At 37.0% G+C, this 18,315-nt stretch overlaps 1 protein-coding gene across 1 annotated transcript in view; it reads left to right on the plus strand.

The window, feature by feature from the left end:
• The window catches only part of GTF2E2 (general transcription factor IIE subunit 2), a 69,715-nt gene that overhangs the window by 37,229 nt on the left and 14,171 nt on the right, over positions 1-18,315 (plus strand). The window contains exon 6 of the mRNA XM_081221213.1: positions 756-849. Within this exon, the coding sequence (XP_081077339.1) occupies positions 756-849 (94 nt within the window). The remainder of the gene's footprint in view (positions 1-755; positions 850-18,315) is intronic.

The raw sequence follows: 18,315 nt of genomic DNA on the forward strand, positions 1-18,315 counted from the left end.
TTCTGTGATGAATTTCACCATCATCATTATAGTCCAGATTACTGCTATCAGGCTTTTTGCATTCTTGTTCTCATTAATTAATAATAATGAAATATCTTATATCAATTTTCTTGTCATTGCTTGAGTAGTAGAAAATGAAAAATTTTTAATTGTCAGCTGTGCTCAGTGAAAGCTAAAAGATAGTAAAGACTACTCAAGTCTTTTATATTTTCTTTAAAGATGATGCAGTATTTTGGGCAGTGCAGTGAGAAAACTGAAGGATGGCTATTTATCTCATAGTTGCACACACATTTTTAGGTGATTTAATCATTCTTCCATTTTCTTACTGTTCTAGCCTTTCAAAGCATAATTGGAAATGATAGATGGATAATGATGAGTAACAAAATATTTCAAGGTAAAGGAAAAGTAAGAACAATGAGGTTCCACAGTTTTTCTCACAGATTAATGAAAGGGTCCAGTAGACCCAAATTGTAATTGCAACATAGATTGAATTTTTTTCTATTTAAAACAATTTTTTTTTCTTTATGTACTTTGGATGATCTCTAAGAATAAAAGTCTCAAAATATCAATTCTTAAAAATAGAACTGCTCAAGAAAGAAACTCAAGAATTAAAATTTGGTCTAGTGGACCCTAATGGTGTACTGAAGGTTAAAGGAAGTGGGAGTCCTTTGTTGTTTTAAAACAAAAATTTTTTTTTCTTTTTCCTTGGGTGATGTAATTTGGAGTTAACTGAAAATTTTTTCTTTATCTTTAAGGCTTTAGGGGACCAGATACTATTTGTAAACCGTCCTGATAAGAAGAAAATTCTTTTCTTCAATGATAAGAGCTGTCAGTTTTCTGTGGATGAAGGTGAGCCTTTCTGTATACTTTCTTTCATTTGCAGACATGTTACAAATTTAGGGTGACAGAATTTATAATATTTATAATACAATTATAACTTAAATTTTATAATACTGCTTTTTTAGCATTATCATCTCAACGCTAGTGACTTCTATGTCTAATGTATTGTTTCTCACAATGCAGTTTGAAATGTGTAATTTGAAAGATTTTAGGTACAGTCATAGTATAGCAGCAGTTCATGATTTCTTATGCTCATAGCTCAGCTGTACCAAACAGGAGTTTATTTCTTTATTTCTGCTGTTTTACAAATATTACTTCATATCTTGATATGAAAGCTTGTTTCAGGATGGGAAAAAGAATAAACTTTTTGTGGAGACTGATATTCTCTTAAATAACTTAGAATTTTTTGATTATCAAATTGGATAAGAAAGGAGATTTTTCTTTCTGGCAATTTTAGAGTTGTATGCTATGCTATATGTTGTCTTGTACTAAATGTGTGATACTTATATTTTGGATTTTAGTTTAAAATATTTCATCAATATTTTCAAGTAAAATAGTAATTAAACAAGGGTTTAGTCACAGGAAATTTCTTTTCTATACAAGTAGATATTCTCATGTAAGCAAATGTGTTTTACTCTAAATTTGTATTAATTTTGAAGTTTTATCAAAAGGCAAGAGAAGGATTGAATGTCATTTTAATTATAAAATTTCAAAAGTGATACAAACTCCCAGCAAAATATTCTAAAAATATAGAGGGACATAGAGTACAATAGTAGTATAGACTGCAAACAGTGAAACTATTGCTGTGTCAACCTGGTAGTCATATTGACTTTTTTTAATGACATTAAATGAAAGAGTTTCTGTTGAATGAGTAATTTTGTATAAGAAGTGCATTTACAAATCTTGTCCCTACAGAGCCCAAACCTGTCTTGATTATGACTTGTAATTTGTACAGTAACCCTAAGGTTTTCTCTTATGTGTTATCTGGCTGTAGATAATCAGGCTTGTGGTGCTGTAGTTTCGTCAACCTAAGGTTACTTAGATGACCATGATTTTTTGTGGGAAATAGAATATTGTATTTTTGTGAAAATCCTTATCAAGAATACCTTGTATTGATACATATTTGGTTCTCGATAAATGTTTGTTAATTAAATGCAATTTGCAAAGTATTCCGGCTCTTCTATAATGCCATTTCTAATAAATAAGCTTCCTGTATGTAAACAAGATAGTAGTCAGTTCCTTCTGTACATTGTAATGATAGGTGCTCATTTAAGAAAGATTTGGCTGAGCAATGTTTGTATTGCCTGAGTCTCTTTTACTTGGAATTTTGGTGTTATGTAAACTTTTATAATTGTCAAATTGATTTCTTCCTTTTAAAAACCGTATGGATGGACTTGATCTTTAAATCCTTCTGAGTTTAAACAAAGAAACAACCGATTCCTTTATTCTTAAGCATAGTTAATCCATTTGAAGAAAATTTTCACAGTATTAAAAAAAAACTTATCACAAGTATCACATGTTCAAATAGTAAGGAAGATCTTACAATAAACAGCAGATGTGCTTTTCCCTTCTCTAATTCCAGTCCCTTTTTTTTTTCTGGCAAGTAACTTAACTGGTTTTATTTTAGATTCTTCTGGTGGTTTTTCCCATCTTGCTAAATAATATGCTTATACTGTTATTCCTGTATTTTTTTTAACTTGAAACATCGTCTAATGACTTATTCTTTATCATCTCTCTGATTCCAACACCTATCTCTCTTTTCTACTTCCCAATATAGTACATCACTATTTTTAGTTTCTCTTTCATTTATCTTGGCACTTTCAACAACGTAAACCTTCTCAGTGGGAATTTTTAGTATTAAGTCTGCTCTCTAGATGGCAACATAGTGTAGCATATCTGTTCTGGAAGTAGGTGTTCAAATTGAGGCAAGTGTTTGATAGGAGAGAGATTGCAGTAGCTCTGTAAGAGTAGCATGAAACTGTAGGATTTCTTGATGGTATTTCATTGGAGAAATTTTAGGAGTACACTTGGATTTAGCAGTAACCCTCACAGTAGTCCTTACACTAAGCCATTGTGATTTTTGTGTGCCTTGTGTGTGCTTTCTGTGGATACTGTTGTTTTAACTTTGGTCAGTGTTTTCCTGTTTATTTTTTTATTTTTTTTTATTTTTTTGTGGTACGTGGGCCTCTCACTGCTGTGGGCTCTCCTATTGTGGAGCACAGGCTCCGGACGCGCAGGCTCAGCGGCTATGGCTCACAGGCCCAGCCGCTCCGCGGCATGTGGGATCCTCCCAGACCGGGGCATGAACCCGTGTCCCCTGCATTGGCAGGCAGACTCTCAACCACTGCGCCACCGGGGAAGCCCCTGTTTGTGTATTTTTTACCTAGAGTTCTGTTCCTTAGTATTACCTGTTTTCATTTGCCATGTTATATGGCCTTTCGCAAGGCTTAAACTCTTCCCATCTCCTCATTACTGGGCTATAAAGACAAAATGAGGATTTTCACTTTTTGCCCCTCAGACTATAAAAGTAATCATATATGCTTTTTAGTAAAATCCCACACATCTAGAAATAAGTGCTGTAAATAGTTTAGTGTTTATTTCTCTAGTTTACTTTCTCTATACTACAGGTATTCAGTGGTGCTGTGTGGTTATTTATTTATTTATTTTTAGGATATTATTTATTGTTATTATTTATTTATTTATTTTGGTTGTGCCAGGTCTTAGTTGCGGCACACGGGATGTTTGTTGTGGCATGTGGACTTCTTAGTTGCAGCATGCGGGATCTTTAGTTGCAGCATGCCTGGGGAATCTCATTCCCTGATCAGGGATCAAACCTGGGCACGCTGCATTGGGACCGCAGAGTCTTACCCACTGGACCACAGGGGAAGTCCCCCTGTGTGGCTATTTAGTATTCTGTTTTATAGGTGTCTCTGATGCATGGATTTTTAAACACTTAACATTGCTGCAGCAAATATCCTTACAGACCTGATATGGTGGATATATGTATATGTATTTTTTATGTTAATGAAACAGCCATATTAAATCAGGAAAATATTGGGAAGGTAAACAATAACTTATTTTTGCATCTTTTAAGGATCTTTACTGCTATTGGTGAAATACATTACTAGATTTCTCAATATTGAACCATCCTTTTAGTCCTAGAATAACCCTTCTTTGGCGCCTGTATTTCTGCGTTCCTTTTACTAATGTATTTAAGGATTTTTGCTTTTTTGTTTTTTTTGTGTGCTTTCTCAGGGTTTGGTATGGGTGTATGCTGGATTCATAAAAAGAGAAGTGCAGATTTATATTTTTAAAATTTATTTCAATATTCGTAATTGTTCAGGCACATTTATACGTACTCAGATATAAATGGAATATAAGTGAAATAGCTGTTTACATTTTTATATAGAATTACCATTGAATGTGATAGCTACAAGTGAACTAATGAAGGTGTGATTCATTGGCAACTTATATACCGTAATTGGTGTTTTCCTTAAGTGATAAAGAATTCTTGGTAAAGTTCTAAAAAATAAAAGTGTAGCTTTTCTGTGATTACAAAGGTTAATCATACTGTGTTCATATACATTATACACCTTATATTCTTAGAAAATCAAGTGTGTATTAAAATACTTTGTTTATATACATAAAACAGAATTGGGTTCTAGGCTCAGTTTATTATAAACTGGTATTTATCATTAATCTGTATACTTTCTAATAAAGATAGTTGGGAGGATGCAGGGTTTTTCAACCTTGGCAGTATTGATATTTGGAGCTGGATAATTTTTTTGGTGTCAGGGTTGTCACAGTGCATTTTGGGATGATTAGCAGCATCCTTTGCTGCTTTAGGTGCCATTAGCATACCTTTCCCCACAGTGTGACACCCAAAAATGTATCCAGACATAACCAGAAGTTCCCTGGGGAGCAGAATTGCCCAGGTTGAGAGTTATATTAAAGGTACAGTTTATGTTTATAAAACAGAAATACTACGATATGTTGTCTTCAAGCTTCTTTTCGTGCGTTCCTTCATTCAGCACATTCAATGATATGAGGGATAGCAAAGTGAATGAGATTTCTGTCCTTGAGCCCAGGCGGAGGGTGGAATGACATGGGTACACATATGGTACAACATGTGATACAACATGTCATTGTGGTGTTCATACAGTGCTGTAGAGAACCTGGGGGTCACAGCCACCCACAGGAACCTCAGGGGTAAGACGCCGTTCTTTTCGTTGAAAGTGTCGGTATTGTGTAAATCACTAATTTTAAAAATGGAGGTTTTTTGTTAATGATTTAAATTATGTGTTTCCAGAGAAGACCTATTGAAAACAGATGCATATCTTTTTTTAATTTATTGATTGATTGATGGATGGCTGTGTTGGGTCTTTGTTGCTGCACACGGGCTTTCTCTAGTTGTGGCAGGCGGGGGCTACTCTTCATTGTGGTGCGCGGGCTTCTCACTGCAGTGGCTTCTCTTGTTGCGGAGCACGGGCTCTAGGCACGCGGGCTTCAGTAGTTGTGGCACGCAGGCTCAGTAGTTGTGGCACACGGACTTAGTTGCTCCGCGGCATGTGGGATCTTCCTGGACCAGGGGTTGAACCCGTGTCCCCTGCATTGGCAGGCAGATTCTTAACCACTGCGCCACCAGGAAAGCCCACAGATGCATATCTTAACATTTGTCTTTCTCACTGTCCACCTGTCTGTCTTTTTTTGTATTTTATTTCTCAAAATAATTACGCTGATCCAGTTATTTGTTTTAGCTCACTAGGTGGCAGTCTTAGCTATAGAGAGGAAATGTTGAGTGGGCAAGCTTTCAGTCACACTGAAGATTCACCCTTCATTCTGTCTGTGATAGAAGCAAATGTCCAAAAATGAGATACAGCATAAGTAAGGAGAAAGTCTGTTGTGTAGTAATTAAAAAGAATTAAATGGGTAAGTGAACCCAGAGTAGTTGGACCTAGGTGTGTGTTTTATTTCACAGAGGTATTTATTTTCTTAAATCAGAATCTTATTCATTAGAGGTGGGATAAATGCAGTGGTCAAGAGGATGGTCTGAGTAGTCGATCTGTAGGTTTAAGTCTTGGTTCTGCTCCTTACTAGCTTAGGCAGGATACTGCCTAGTAATACTTAACCCCTCTCTGTCTGAGATGCCTCCTCTATAAAATAGGAACAGTGGTATCTGTACTTCAGTGGCCCTTATGGGGATTAAATGAGTTAATATAAATAAAAATGCTTAGAGCTTGGAATGGAACCTGGCACATAGTAAGAATAATAGTATCAGCAGGTTAGCTATTATTAGTAACATTAAAAATATAAAATAGTACCAAAATATTAGGTGTTTTACTCTTACTCATCTGGTTACTTTATTCCGCTATCTGGTTATTAACTCAGTGGATCTGTGGTTTTGCAGTTGGTTAGACAGGGAGCAGAGAAGCAGAGTCGGTTCAGTCGGAGTGCTGATGCGTGGCGGTGACATACTGTTAGGTGGTGTTCCTGTACGAAGTCCGATGACAATCTGACTGTCCCCCCATTGCCGGTAACTTGTTCTTTTCTGCCTGGAAGCTTCAGCGATTTCAACTTTATCCTTAGAATCTAGGACTCCTCCCAGTAGCTACTCCCCTGGGGCCCTGATGCTGTTTTAGGTCACTTTTTAATAGCTATGTGGTATTCCAGATAGGGACATACTTTAAAACACTTTTTCTTACGCTCCACAAAGAGAAACTTAGTGTTTGTTTTATTTTTTTGCTATATGCTATTATAAATAATGCTCAGTCCTTGCACATAAATATATGTACACTTGCTTGGTTATCTCCTTATTGTAGTTTTCTTAAAGTATAATTGGTGGGTCAAAAGATACGGCGTGTTTGAAAAAAATTTCAATAGCCTGCCTAATGCCCATCCTAAAGTTTGCACCAATTTTGGGGACCAATTTATATGCGAAGGTATCCATTTCTTTACCCTCATTAGATGTTTTTAGTTGACTTTGCCCGCCTCACAGAAAATACAGATTATCTTGATTTTAATTTGTATTTTCTTGCCGTGATTTTTATAAAATTTACACCAGTTTATTTCTCTTTGTACTTCTGTCAGAAAATCTGAGCATTTTCTGTCCCTACAGACATTAACAAGTAATTAAATTTGGGATCTTGTGAGATCCTGTTTCTAAAATTAGGCCCTGCCTTCCAGTGTTCATCTTAAGTATTTATGCAGCTGTAATACATTTACACAATAGATGTATTACTTAAATACTGCAACAGCATTGAGCTAAGGAAAGCCATGGATTAAAGTAGAAATGTTTCATTGAAACAAAGACATTGAAGAGTTTTTATTCAGGTATTTTCCTCTGAATACAGCTCAAGTGATGTGTCTTTTAGCAAAAGGAGGTAGTTAAATTTTGTTTTAATGTCCTTTCAATTCTACTGTACTATGAAAATGTATAGTGTTGTATATTCTTTTTTGGTGGTACAGTAACACAGACTGGCTTTCCAGACCATTCCTGTCATATTGCCTCTGCCATTGTGTCATTGTATCATAAGTGGCCAGCGGTATATAAGCTCTGTACACATCAGGTACAAAGTGAAAGTAGTTTCAGTCTTCAAGGAACTGAAATTTTGCAATGCTGGTCACCCAGAGGTTTGGTAAAAAGTGAACTGAGTGAAGTTTAACACTGAGTGAAAGCTGTTTTTATTTACATGTATTTTTTTCTCCTTTTTTTCATACAGAGAGAAGTACACAGTATAGTTGTTATACAGTTATATCATGTATTACTTATTCTAAATAGTGAATACAATTTTTACACGTTGATAGTTAGAATTTAACGTCATATTTAAAATGTCAGAACTGTTGTGCGTGACATAATTCCTTCAGCAGCTGTGTAAATCTGACATGTAAATGCCCTGATATGGTGTACATTTTAAAATAATTTTGTGTGCCTTTTTGGAATTAGATGTTTTTGTTGCTGACGTGGAAGTTTGACCTGAAGCTACTTTCTCTCATATATGCCTGATGTGAGCAGAGCTAGCCACGTTAGTCTCATTGTTCTCAAGGCTTGGCTAAGAAGTAGATAGTTGGGGGCTTGTAGCTTTCACTTAGAGAAAGCTGGAGAGAGCACTGTTCCCACTCTTGCAGCAACAACAAACCTTGGGCAGCTGCAAAGTTGCAGTTTTCTTGACTCCATCAGAGAGCTGAGGTTGCAAGGCAACCACCTCACCTGACATCGAGGGAAAGGCAGGCACCTCCAAGAAAAGGTGGGATGCAAACACCTGTTTACCCGGCACAGGGAACATGAACACTGCTCAGAAGAATGCAGGTACAATGTGTAGTGACCTGCTAAACGCTTAGTGTGGACTAGCAAGCGAGTATAGAGCCCCTGGGGGCCGCAGACACACGGGAGTTCGCACCCACTCACAGGCTCTTCTCCGCAGACTGCCCTCGCTGCTTACAAAGCGGAGGCCAGGGTCGGGGGAACTGGCATTATAGGGCAGGTCTGGAGGAGGGGAGCAGTAGACGCTTCAGAAAGGACATGAAGCCCCTGTCTGGCTTCTCCTTCCTCCCTGTCTCCTATGAGACAGAAGCCTTCAACTCCTGGGAGAAGAAAAGAAAGAAAAACCCTCTACCTGGGGGAAGGGAGGAATATATGCTGGGCCCGGAACTTTGGCAGAGGGGGCAGGGCAGGAACACTGAGAAGGCCACCCCCAGACACCTCGGAACGTAGGGCTTGTCTAAAGAAAGCTGAGGCTTAATGGGACTATCAGGGAACTCCCACCCACCCCCATACAGGCTGACAGATTTGGAGTAACAGGGAGCAGTGGAATTCCGTGAGAGTCGCAAGAGCACGGAGGCTGACAGACCATCCAGGGAGCAGCCTAGGGAAGACCTAAGAGAGCAGGTTGAGCAGACACTGAGGAAAAACCCTCTGGCAAAGCAGTCTTTACCCTAAACACAAGGTATGGCTAGAGGCATTTGGAGCCTGTGGTGCATTGTGGGTAACCATAGCAGCAACAAATTCCAAACCAAGTTCACGTTCTGACAATAGAATGCCTCTACCTCCACATGCTGAAGGCCTAGCAGAAGGAAAGGCGTGCCCATTTCCCAGCACAAAAACTATTTACCTCAGTCTCAGCTGTCCTACAGAGGATATCCTGCTTTCAAAAAAATTATGAGGCATAGAAAGAAGCAAGGAAAAGCAAAGCACTTCTGAGACAAGGGAATTTACAGAACCAAATTCTTAGGACACAGATATTGGAACTGTCAGACATGGAATTTAAAATAACACTGGTTGATATGTTAAGACCTCCAATAGAAAAGGGCAGACAGCATGCATGATCAGGTAGGATATTTCATCAGAGAGATAGACATTATAAGAAAATCAAATGAAAATTCTAGAAATGAAAAGCACAGTAACAGAGACAAGAAAGCTCATTAGTCAACTTGGCATAACCAAGGAAAGAATCTGTAAACTGTAAGATAGGCCAGTACAAATTAAACTGAAATGCAGAGAGACAAATGTGAAGAAATACAGCAGAGCCTCCATTAGCTGTGAGATAACATCAAATGGTCTGAATTTATAATTAAAATCTCAGAAGGAGAAGAGAAAGAGAATAGGAGAGAAGAAATAATGGCTAAGTATTTTGTAAAATTAATGATAGACACCAAATCAGAGGTCTAGGAAGCTCAGAGAACATGAGGCAAGATAATCCCCCAAAAGAAACAAATGACAGAAAAAACACCTAAGCATATCATTTTCAAACTGCCAAAAACTGAAGGTGAAGAGAAAATATTGAAGTAGTCAGAGGAAAAAGCTCATTGCAGAGGAAAAAAGAATTACAGCAGACTTGTCATTTGACCCTGTGCAAACCAAAACACAGTGCAGTGACATCTTTAAAGCACTAAAAGGGAAGAAGTTTTCAACACAGAATTCTGTACCCAGCAAAAGTAATCTTTAAAAAACGAAGGATAAATACTCTCTCAGAGGAATATTCTCTCAGTATCACAGAAACTGAGAGAATTCACTGTCCTCAGACCTGCATTACCAGAAACCCCTTAAGGAAGTTCTTAGGGCAGAGGGTATGTGATACTAGACAGAAACTTGGATCTATACGAGGAAGTAAGTGTGCTGTAAATGGAATAAATGAAAGTAAATATAAAATTCATGTTTGTCTAATTAAAATTTTTAATTAAAAATTTTTAGTCACTCTGAAAGACAGCTGACTATAATGCAGAAATATTAGACATGAATTTGTGTTTAGAGCATATGTGGAAGTAAACTTTATGACAGTATCTCAAAGGTCAGGAGGGAATATACTATTCTAACATCTTTACATATGACCTGGTGTAATTTACGTGAAGTTAGGCTGTGGTTAGCTAAAGATGTGTATTGTAAACCCTAGGACAACCACTGAAACCATTAAAAAAAAAAGTATAGTTAACAGTACTATATTATATAGTTGAAAGCTGCTAAGAGAGTAGGTTCTCATCACAAGAAAAAGGATTATCACTATGTGAGGCGATTCATATTAACTGAACTTACTGTGGTCATCTTTTCACAATATATACATGTATCAAATCATTGTTATACATCTAAAATTAATATGGTGTTATCTATCAATTACATATAGCTCCATAAAGAAAACTATAAGTAATAAGACGATAATAGAGAGAAAATGGAATCATAAAAATATATTTAGTTAATCCAGATGAGCACAGGAACAGAAGGAAAAAGGGAGTAGACAAAACAAATAGAAACAGTGAGCAAAATGATAGATTTTATTCCAAACACATTAAGTGATAATTATGTTAAATGTAAGTCATCTAAACATACTAAGACAGATTGTCATCTGTCTAAACATACAAAATCATATACTTTTCACTATAAAATCATCTAAACATACTAATTGAGATAGATGTAAATTGCCTAAACATAATAAGACAGATTTTCAGATTGGATGCAAATGCAAGACCCTAGTATACGCTGTCTATGAGAAACTTATAAAAGTAAAAGGATATATGGGCTTCCCTGGTGGCGCAGTGGTTGAGAGTCCGCCTGCCGATGCAGGGGACACGGGTTCGTGCCCTGGTCCGGGAAGATCCCACATGCCGCAGAGCGGCTAGGCCCGTGAGCCATGGCTGCTGAGCCTGCACGTCCAGAGCCTGTGCTCCGCAACGGGAGAGGCCACAACAGTGAGAGGCCCGCGTACCACACACACACACAAAAGTAAAAGGATATAAAATGATGTATCATGCAAACACTAATCAAAAGAAAGCTAGAGTATTAGTATCAGGCAAAGTAGTCTTCAGAACAGAGAAAATTACCAAGGATAAAGAGGAACATTACATAATAATAAAGGGTTCACTTCTCCAAGGATATGTAATAGTCCTAAATATATGTATATTTAACAACAGAGCTTTCAAATACATGAGTTAAAAGTAGATACAGGACTTCCCTGGTAGTCCAGTGGGTGAGACTCTGCACTCCCAATGGAGGGGACCCGGGTTTGATCCCTGGTCGGGGAACTAGGTCCTGCATGCATGCCGCAACTAAAGATCCCACGTGCTGCAGCTAAGACCTGGCGCAGCCAAAGTAAGTAAATAAATATATTAAAAATACGGCTGTAACTGAAAGGGGAAATAGACAAACCCACAATTAAGATTGAATTTCACAGCCCTCCTCTCTCAGTAATGGATTGAACAAATAGATGGAAAATTAGTGAGGATATGAAAGTCTTAAACAATACTATCAACCAACTTGACCTCATTGACATTTATGAAACAAGACGACCCCAAAACAGAATACATGTTTTCCATTGTACAGGGGATATTCTCCACGACAGATGGTATTCTAGGCCAGAAGGCCTTAATGAATTTAAAAGAATTGAAAGCATATCAAAGATGTGCTTGGATCATATAATGGAATGAGACGAGACATCAGAGCTATATCTGGAAGTGCTCCAGAGTAGTTTGAAATTAAATGACACTTTTAAATAACTCATGGTTCAAGGAGGGAAGCACACGGGAAGTAAAAAAGTATGCTGAATTACATGAAAGTGAAAGCACAAGATATCAGAATGCATGGGATGCAGCTACAGCAGTGCTTAGAGGGAAATAGAGCATTAAATGCTTACATTTAAAAAGGACATTACATTATGGATATACAACATTTTATTCATCCATTCATCAGTTGATGGGCATTTGAGTTGTTTCTACCTTTTTTTTTTTTTTTTTTTTTTTTTTTTTTTTTGCTGTACGCGGGCCTCTCACTGCTGTGGCCTCTCCCGTTGCGGAGCACAGGCTCCGGACGCGCAGGCTCAGCGGCCATGGCTCACGGGCCCAGCCGCTCCGCGGTATGCGGGATCCTCCCGGACTGGGGCACGAACCCGTGTCCCCTGCATCGGCAGGCGGACTCTCAACCGCTGCGCCACCAGGGAAGCCCTGTTTCTACCTTTTGGCTATTGTGAATAATGGTACTGTGAACATTCATGTACAAGTTTTTGTCTGGAAATAATTTTTCATTTCTCTTAAGTACATACCTAGGAGTGGAATTGCTGGATCATATGGTAATTCCAGTGGCTAACTTTTGAGCAATTGCCACACTGTTTTGCAAAGTGGCTACATCATTTTACATTCCCACCAGCAGTGCATGAGGGTTCCAATTTCTCCACATCATTGCCAACGCTGATTTTAGCTGTCGTACTGGGTGTGAAATGGTATCTTATCGTACTTTTGATTTACATTTCCCTAATGATGAGTATCTTTTTGCCTAATGGCCATTTGTATATTGTCTTGTTTTATTTTAAAAATTTTTATTTATTAAAAAAAAGTTTATTTTTATTTTGGAGTATAGTTGATTTACACTGTTAGTTTCAGGTGTACAGCAAAGTGATTGAGTTATACATGTATATTACCTTTTGAGAAATGTCTGATTAAATTCTTTACCTATCAAAATTTTTTTTATTACAGAATTTTTTTTCTGTGCTACACAACATACCCTTGTTGCTTAGCTATTTTATATATAGTAGTTTTTGTATCTCTTAATCCCATCCCCCCCAACTTGCCCCTCCCCTCTCCTTCCCCCTACTGGTAACCACTAGTTTGCTCTCTATATCTGTGGGTCTGTTTCTGTTTTCTTATATTCATTCATTTTATTTTTTTAGATTTCACATAGAAGTGATATCATACAGTATTTGTCTTTCTCTTTATCTTACTTCATTTAGCACAATACCCTCCAGGTCCATCCATGTGGTTGCAAATGGCATTATTTCATTCTTTTTATGGCTGAGTAGTATTCCATTGTATATATGTACCACATCTTCTTTATTCATCTGCTAATGGACACTTAGGTTGCTTCCATATCTTGGCTATTGTAAATAGTGCTGCTGTGACTATCGGGGTGCACATATCTTTTTGAATTAGTGTTTCATTTTCTTTGGATATATACACAGGAGTGGAATTGTTGGGTCACATGGTAGTTATATTTTTAGGTTTTTGAGGAACCTCCATACCGTTTTCCATAGTGGCTGTGCCAAGTTACATTCTCACCAACAGCGTACAAGGGTTCCCTTTTCTCCACATCCTTAACAACGTTTGGTATTTGTCATCTTTTGATGACAGCCATTCTGACCGGTGTGAGGTTATATCTTATTGTATTTTTTATTTGTATTTTCCTGATGATTAGAGATGTTGAGCATCTTTTCATGTGCCTGTTGGCCACCTGTATGTCTTCTTTGGAAAAATGTCTATTAAAGCTTCTGCTCATTTTTTAATCAGGTTGTTTATTTTTTTGATATTGAGTTGATAGAGTTGTATGAACCATTTATATATTTTGGATATTAACCCCTTATCTGTCATATTATTTTCAAGTATTTTCTCCCACTTGGTATGTTGTCTTTTCGTTTTGTCAGTGGTTTCCTTGGCTGTGCAAAATCTTTTAAGTTTAATTAGGTCTCATTTGTTTATTATTTATTTATTTATTTATTTAACATCTTTATTGGAGTATAATTGCTTTACATTGTTGTGTTAATTGCTGCTGTATAATAAAGTGAATCAGGAGGGCAGATAGCAGAAGCAAGAAGAACTACAGTCCTGCATCCTGTGGAACAAAAACCACATTCACAGAAAGATAGACAAGATGAAAAGGCAGAGGGCTATGTACCAGATGAAGGAACAAGATAAACCTCCAGAAAAACAACTAAATGAAGTGGAGATAGGAAAACTTCCAGAAAAAGAATTCAGAATAATGATAGTGAAGATGATCCAGGACCTTGGAAAAATAATGGAGGCAAAGACCGAGAAGTTGCAAGAAATGTTTAACAAAGACCTAGAAGAATTAAAGAACAAACACCTAGAAGAATTAAAGAACAAACAAAGATGAACAGTACAATAACTGAAATGAAAAATACATGAGAAGGAATCAATAGCAGAAGAAAGATAAGTGACCTGGAAGGCAGAATGGTGGAATTCACTGATGTGGAACAGGATAAAGAAAAAAGAATGAAAAGAAATGAAGACAGCCTGAGAGACCTTTGGGGCAACATTAAATGCAACAGCATTCGCATTATAGGGGTCCCAGAAGGAGAAGAGAGAGAGAAAGGACCCAAGAAAATATTTGAAGAGATTATAGTCGAACACTTCCCTAACATGGGAAAGGAAATAGCCACCCAAGTCTTGGAAGCGCAGAGAGGCCCAGGCAGTAGAAACCCAAGGAGAAACACACCGAGACACATAGTAATCAAACTGACAAAAATTAAAGACAAAAATTATATTGAAAACAACAAGGGAAAAATGACAAATAATGTACAAGGGAACTCCTATAATGTTAACAGCTGAGTTCTCAGCAGAAACTCTACAAGCCAGAAAGGAGTGGCATGATATATTTAAAGTGATGAAAGGGAAGAACCTACAACCAAGATTACTCTACCTGGCAAGGATCTCATTCAGATTCGACAAAATCAAAAGCTTTACAGACAAGCAAAAGCTAAGAGAGTTCAGTACCACCAAACCAGCTCTACAGCAAATGCTAAAGGAACTCCTCTAAGTGAGAAACACAAGAGAAGAAAAGAACCTACAAAAACAAACCTGTAACAACTAAGAAAATGGTAATAGGAACATACATATCGATGATTACCTTAAACGTGAATGGATTAAGTGCTTCAATCAAAAGACACAGGCTCACTGAATGGATACAAAAGCAAGACCCATATATGAGACCCACTTCAGACCTAGGGACACATATAGACTGAAAGTGAGGGAATGGAAAAAGATATGCCATGCAAACAGAAATCAAAAGAAAGCTGGAGTAGCAATACTCATATCAGATAAAATAGACTTTAAAGAATGATACAAGAGACAAGGAAGGACACTACGTAATGATCAAGGGATCAATCCAAGAAGAAGATATAACAATTATAAATATATATGCACCCAACATAGGAGCGAGTCCCTCAATACATAAGGCAACTGCTAACAGCTATAAAAGAGGAAATTGACAGTAACACAGTAATAGTGGGGGACTTTAACACCTTACTTACACTGATGTACAGATCATCCAAACAGAAAAGTAATAAGGAAACAGAAGCTTTAAATGACACAATAGACCAGATAGATTTAATTGATATTTATAGGACATTCCATCCAAAAACAGCAGAATACACTTCCTCCTAAAGTTCTCATGGAACATTCTCCAGGATAGATCACATCTTGGGTCACAAATCAAGCCTCAGTAAATTTAAGAAAATTGAAATCATATCAAGCATCTTTTCTGACTATAACACTATGAGATTAGAAATGAATTACAGGGAAAAAAACGTAAAAAACACAGTCACATGGAGGCTAAACAATACGTTAATAAATAACCAAGAGATCACTGAAGAAATCAAAGAGAAAATCAAAACATACCTAGAGACAAATGACAGTGAAAACATGACGATCCAAAACCTATGGGATGCAGCAAAAGCAGTTCTAAGAGGGAAGTTTAGAGCAATACAAGCCTACCTCAAGAAACACGAAAAATCTCAAACATTCTAACCTTACACCTAAAGGAACTAGAGAAAGAAGAACAAACAAAACCCAAAGTTAGCAGAAGGAAAGAAATCATAAAGATCAGAGCAGAAATAAATGAAATAGAAACAAAGAAAACAGTAGCAAAGATCAATAAAACTAAAACCTGGTTCTTTGAGAAGATAAACAAAATTGATAAACCATTTGCCAGACTCATCAAGAAAAAGAGGGAGAGGACTCAAATCAATAGAATTAGAAATGAAAAAGAAGTTACAACAGACATACAGAAATACAAAGCATCCTAAGAGACTACTACAAGCAACTCTATGCCAATAAAATGGACAACCTGGAAGAAATGGACAAATTCTTAGAAAGGTATAACCTTCCAAGACTGAACCAGGAAGAAACAGAAAATATGAACAGACCAATCACAAGTAATGAAATTGACAATGTGATTAAAAATCTTCCAACAAACAAAAGTCCAGGACCAGATGGCTTCACTGGTGAATTCTATCAAACACTTAGAGAAGAGCTAACACCCATCCTTCTCAAACTCTTCCAAAATATTGCAGAGGAAGGAACACTCCCAAACTCATTCCATGAGGCCACCATCACCCTGATACCAAAACCAGACAAAGATACTACAAAAAAAGAAAATTACCAATATCACTGATGAACTTAGATGCAAAAATCCTCAACAGAATACTAGCAAACAGAATCCAACAACACATTAAAAGGATCATACACTATGATCGAGTGGGATTTATCCCAGGGATGCAAGGATTCTTCAATATATGCAAATCAATCAAAGTGATACACCATATTAACAAACTGAAGAATAAAAACCATATGATCATCTCAATAGATGCAGAAAAAGCTTTTGACAAAATTCAACACCGATTTATGATAAAAACTCTCCAGAAAGTGGGCATAGAGGTAACCTACCTCAACATATTAGAGGCCACATATGAGAAACCCACAGCAAACATCATTCTCAGTTGTGAAAAACTGAAAGCATTTCCTCTAAGACCAGGAGCAAGACAAGGATGTCCACTCTCGCCACTGTTATTCAACATAGTTGTGGAAGTCCTAGCCACAGCAATCAGAGAAGAAAAAGAAATAAAAGGAATCCAAATTGGAAAAGAACAAGTAAAACTGTCATTGTTTGCAGATGACATGATACTATACATATAGAATCCTAAACATGCTACCAGAAAACTACTAGAGCTAATCAATGAATCTGGTAAAGCAGCAGGATACAAAATTAATGCACAGAAGTCTCTTGCATTCCTAAACACAAATGATGAAAACTCTGAAAGAAAAATTAAGGAAACACTCCCGTTTATCACTGCAACAAAAAGAATAAAATACCTAGGAATAAACCTACCTAAGGAGACTAAAGACTTGTATGCATAAAACTATAAGACACTGATGAAAGAAATTAAAGATGATACCAACAGATGGAGAGATATACCATGTTCTTGGATTGGAAGAATCAACGTTGTGAAAATGACTATACTACCCAAAGCAATCTACAGATTCAATGCAATCCCTATCAAATTACCAGTGGCATTTTTTTTTTTTTTACAGACCTAGAACAAAAAATCTTAAAATTTGTATGGAGACACAAAAGACCCCGAATAGCCAAAGCAGTCTTGAGGGGAAAAAAACAGAGCTGGAGGAATCAGACTCCCTGACTTCAGACTATACTACAAAGCTACAGTTATCAAGACAATATGGTACTGGCACAAAAAACAGAAATATAGATCAATGGAACAGTATAGAAAGCCCAGAGATAAGCACCTGTGGTCAACCAGTCTATGACAAAGGAGGCAAGGATATAGGAGAAAAGACAGTCTCTTCAGTAAGTGGTGCTGGGAAAACTGGACAGCTACATGTAAAAGAATGAAATTAGAAGACTCCCTAACACCATACACAAAAATAAAGTCAAAATGGATTAGAGACCTAAATGTAAGACTGGACACTATAAAACTCTTAGAGAAAAACATAGGAAGAACACTCTTTGACATAAATCACAGCAAGATCTTTTTTGATCCACCTCCTAGAGTAATGGAAATAAAAACCAAAATAAATAAATGGGACCTAATGAAACTTAAAAGCTTTTGCAAAGCAAAGGAAACTACAAACAAGATGAAAAGATAACCCTCAGAATGGGAGAAAATATTTTCAAACGAATCAACGGACAAAGAGTTAATCTCCAAAATAGAAACAGCTCATGTAGCTCAATATTAAAAAAACAAACAACCCAATCGAAAAATGGGCAGAAGACCTAAATAGACATTTCTCCAAAGAAGACATACAGATGGCCAAGAAGCACATGAAAAGCTGCACAACGTCACTAATTATTAGAGAAATGCAAATCAAAAGTGCAATGAGGTATCACCTCACAGCAGTTAGAATGGGTATCATCAGAAAATCTACAAACAGCAAATGCTGGAGAGGGTGTGGAGAAAAGGGAACCCTCCT

The sequence above is a fragment of the Mesoplodon bidens genome (assembly GCF_964165515.1).
Source record: "Mesoplodon bidens genome assembly, chromosome: 20".
Classification (NCBI taxonomy): Eukaryota; Metazoa; Chordata; class Mammalia; order Artiodactyla; family Ziphiidae; genus Mesoplodon; species Mesoplodon bidens.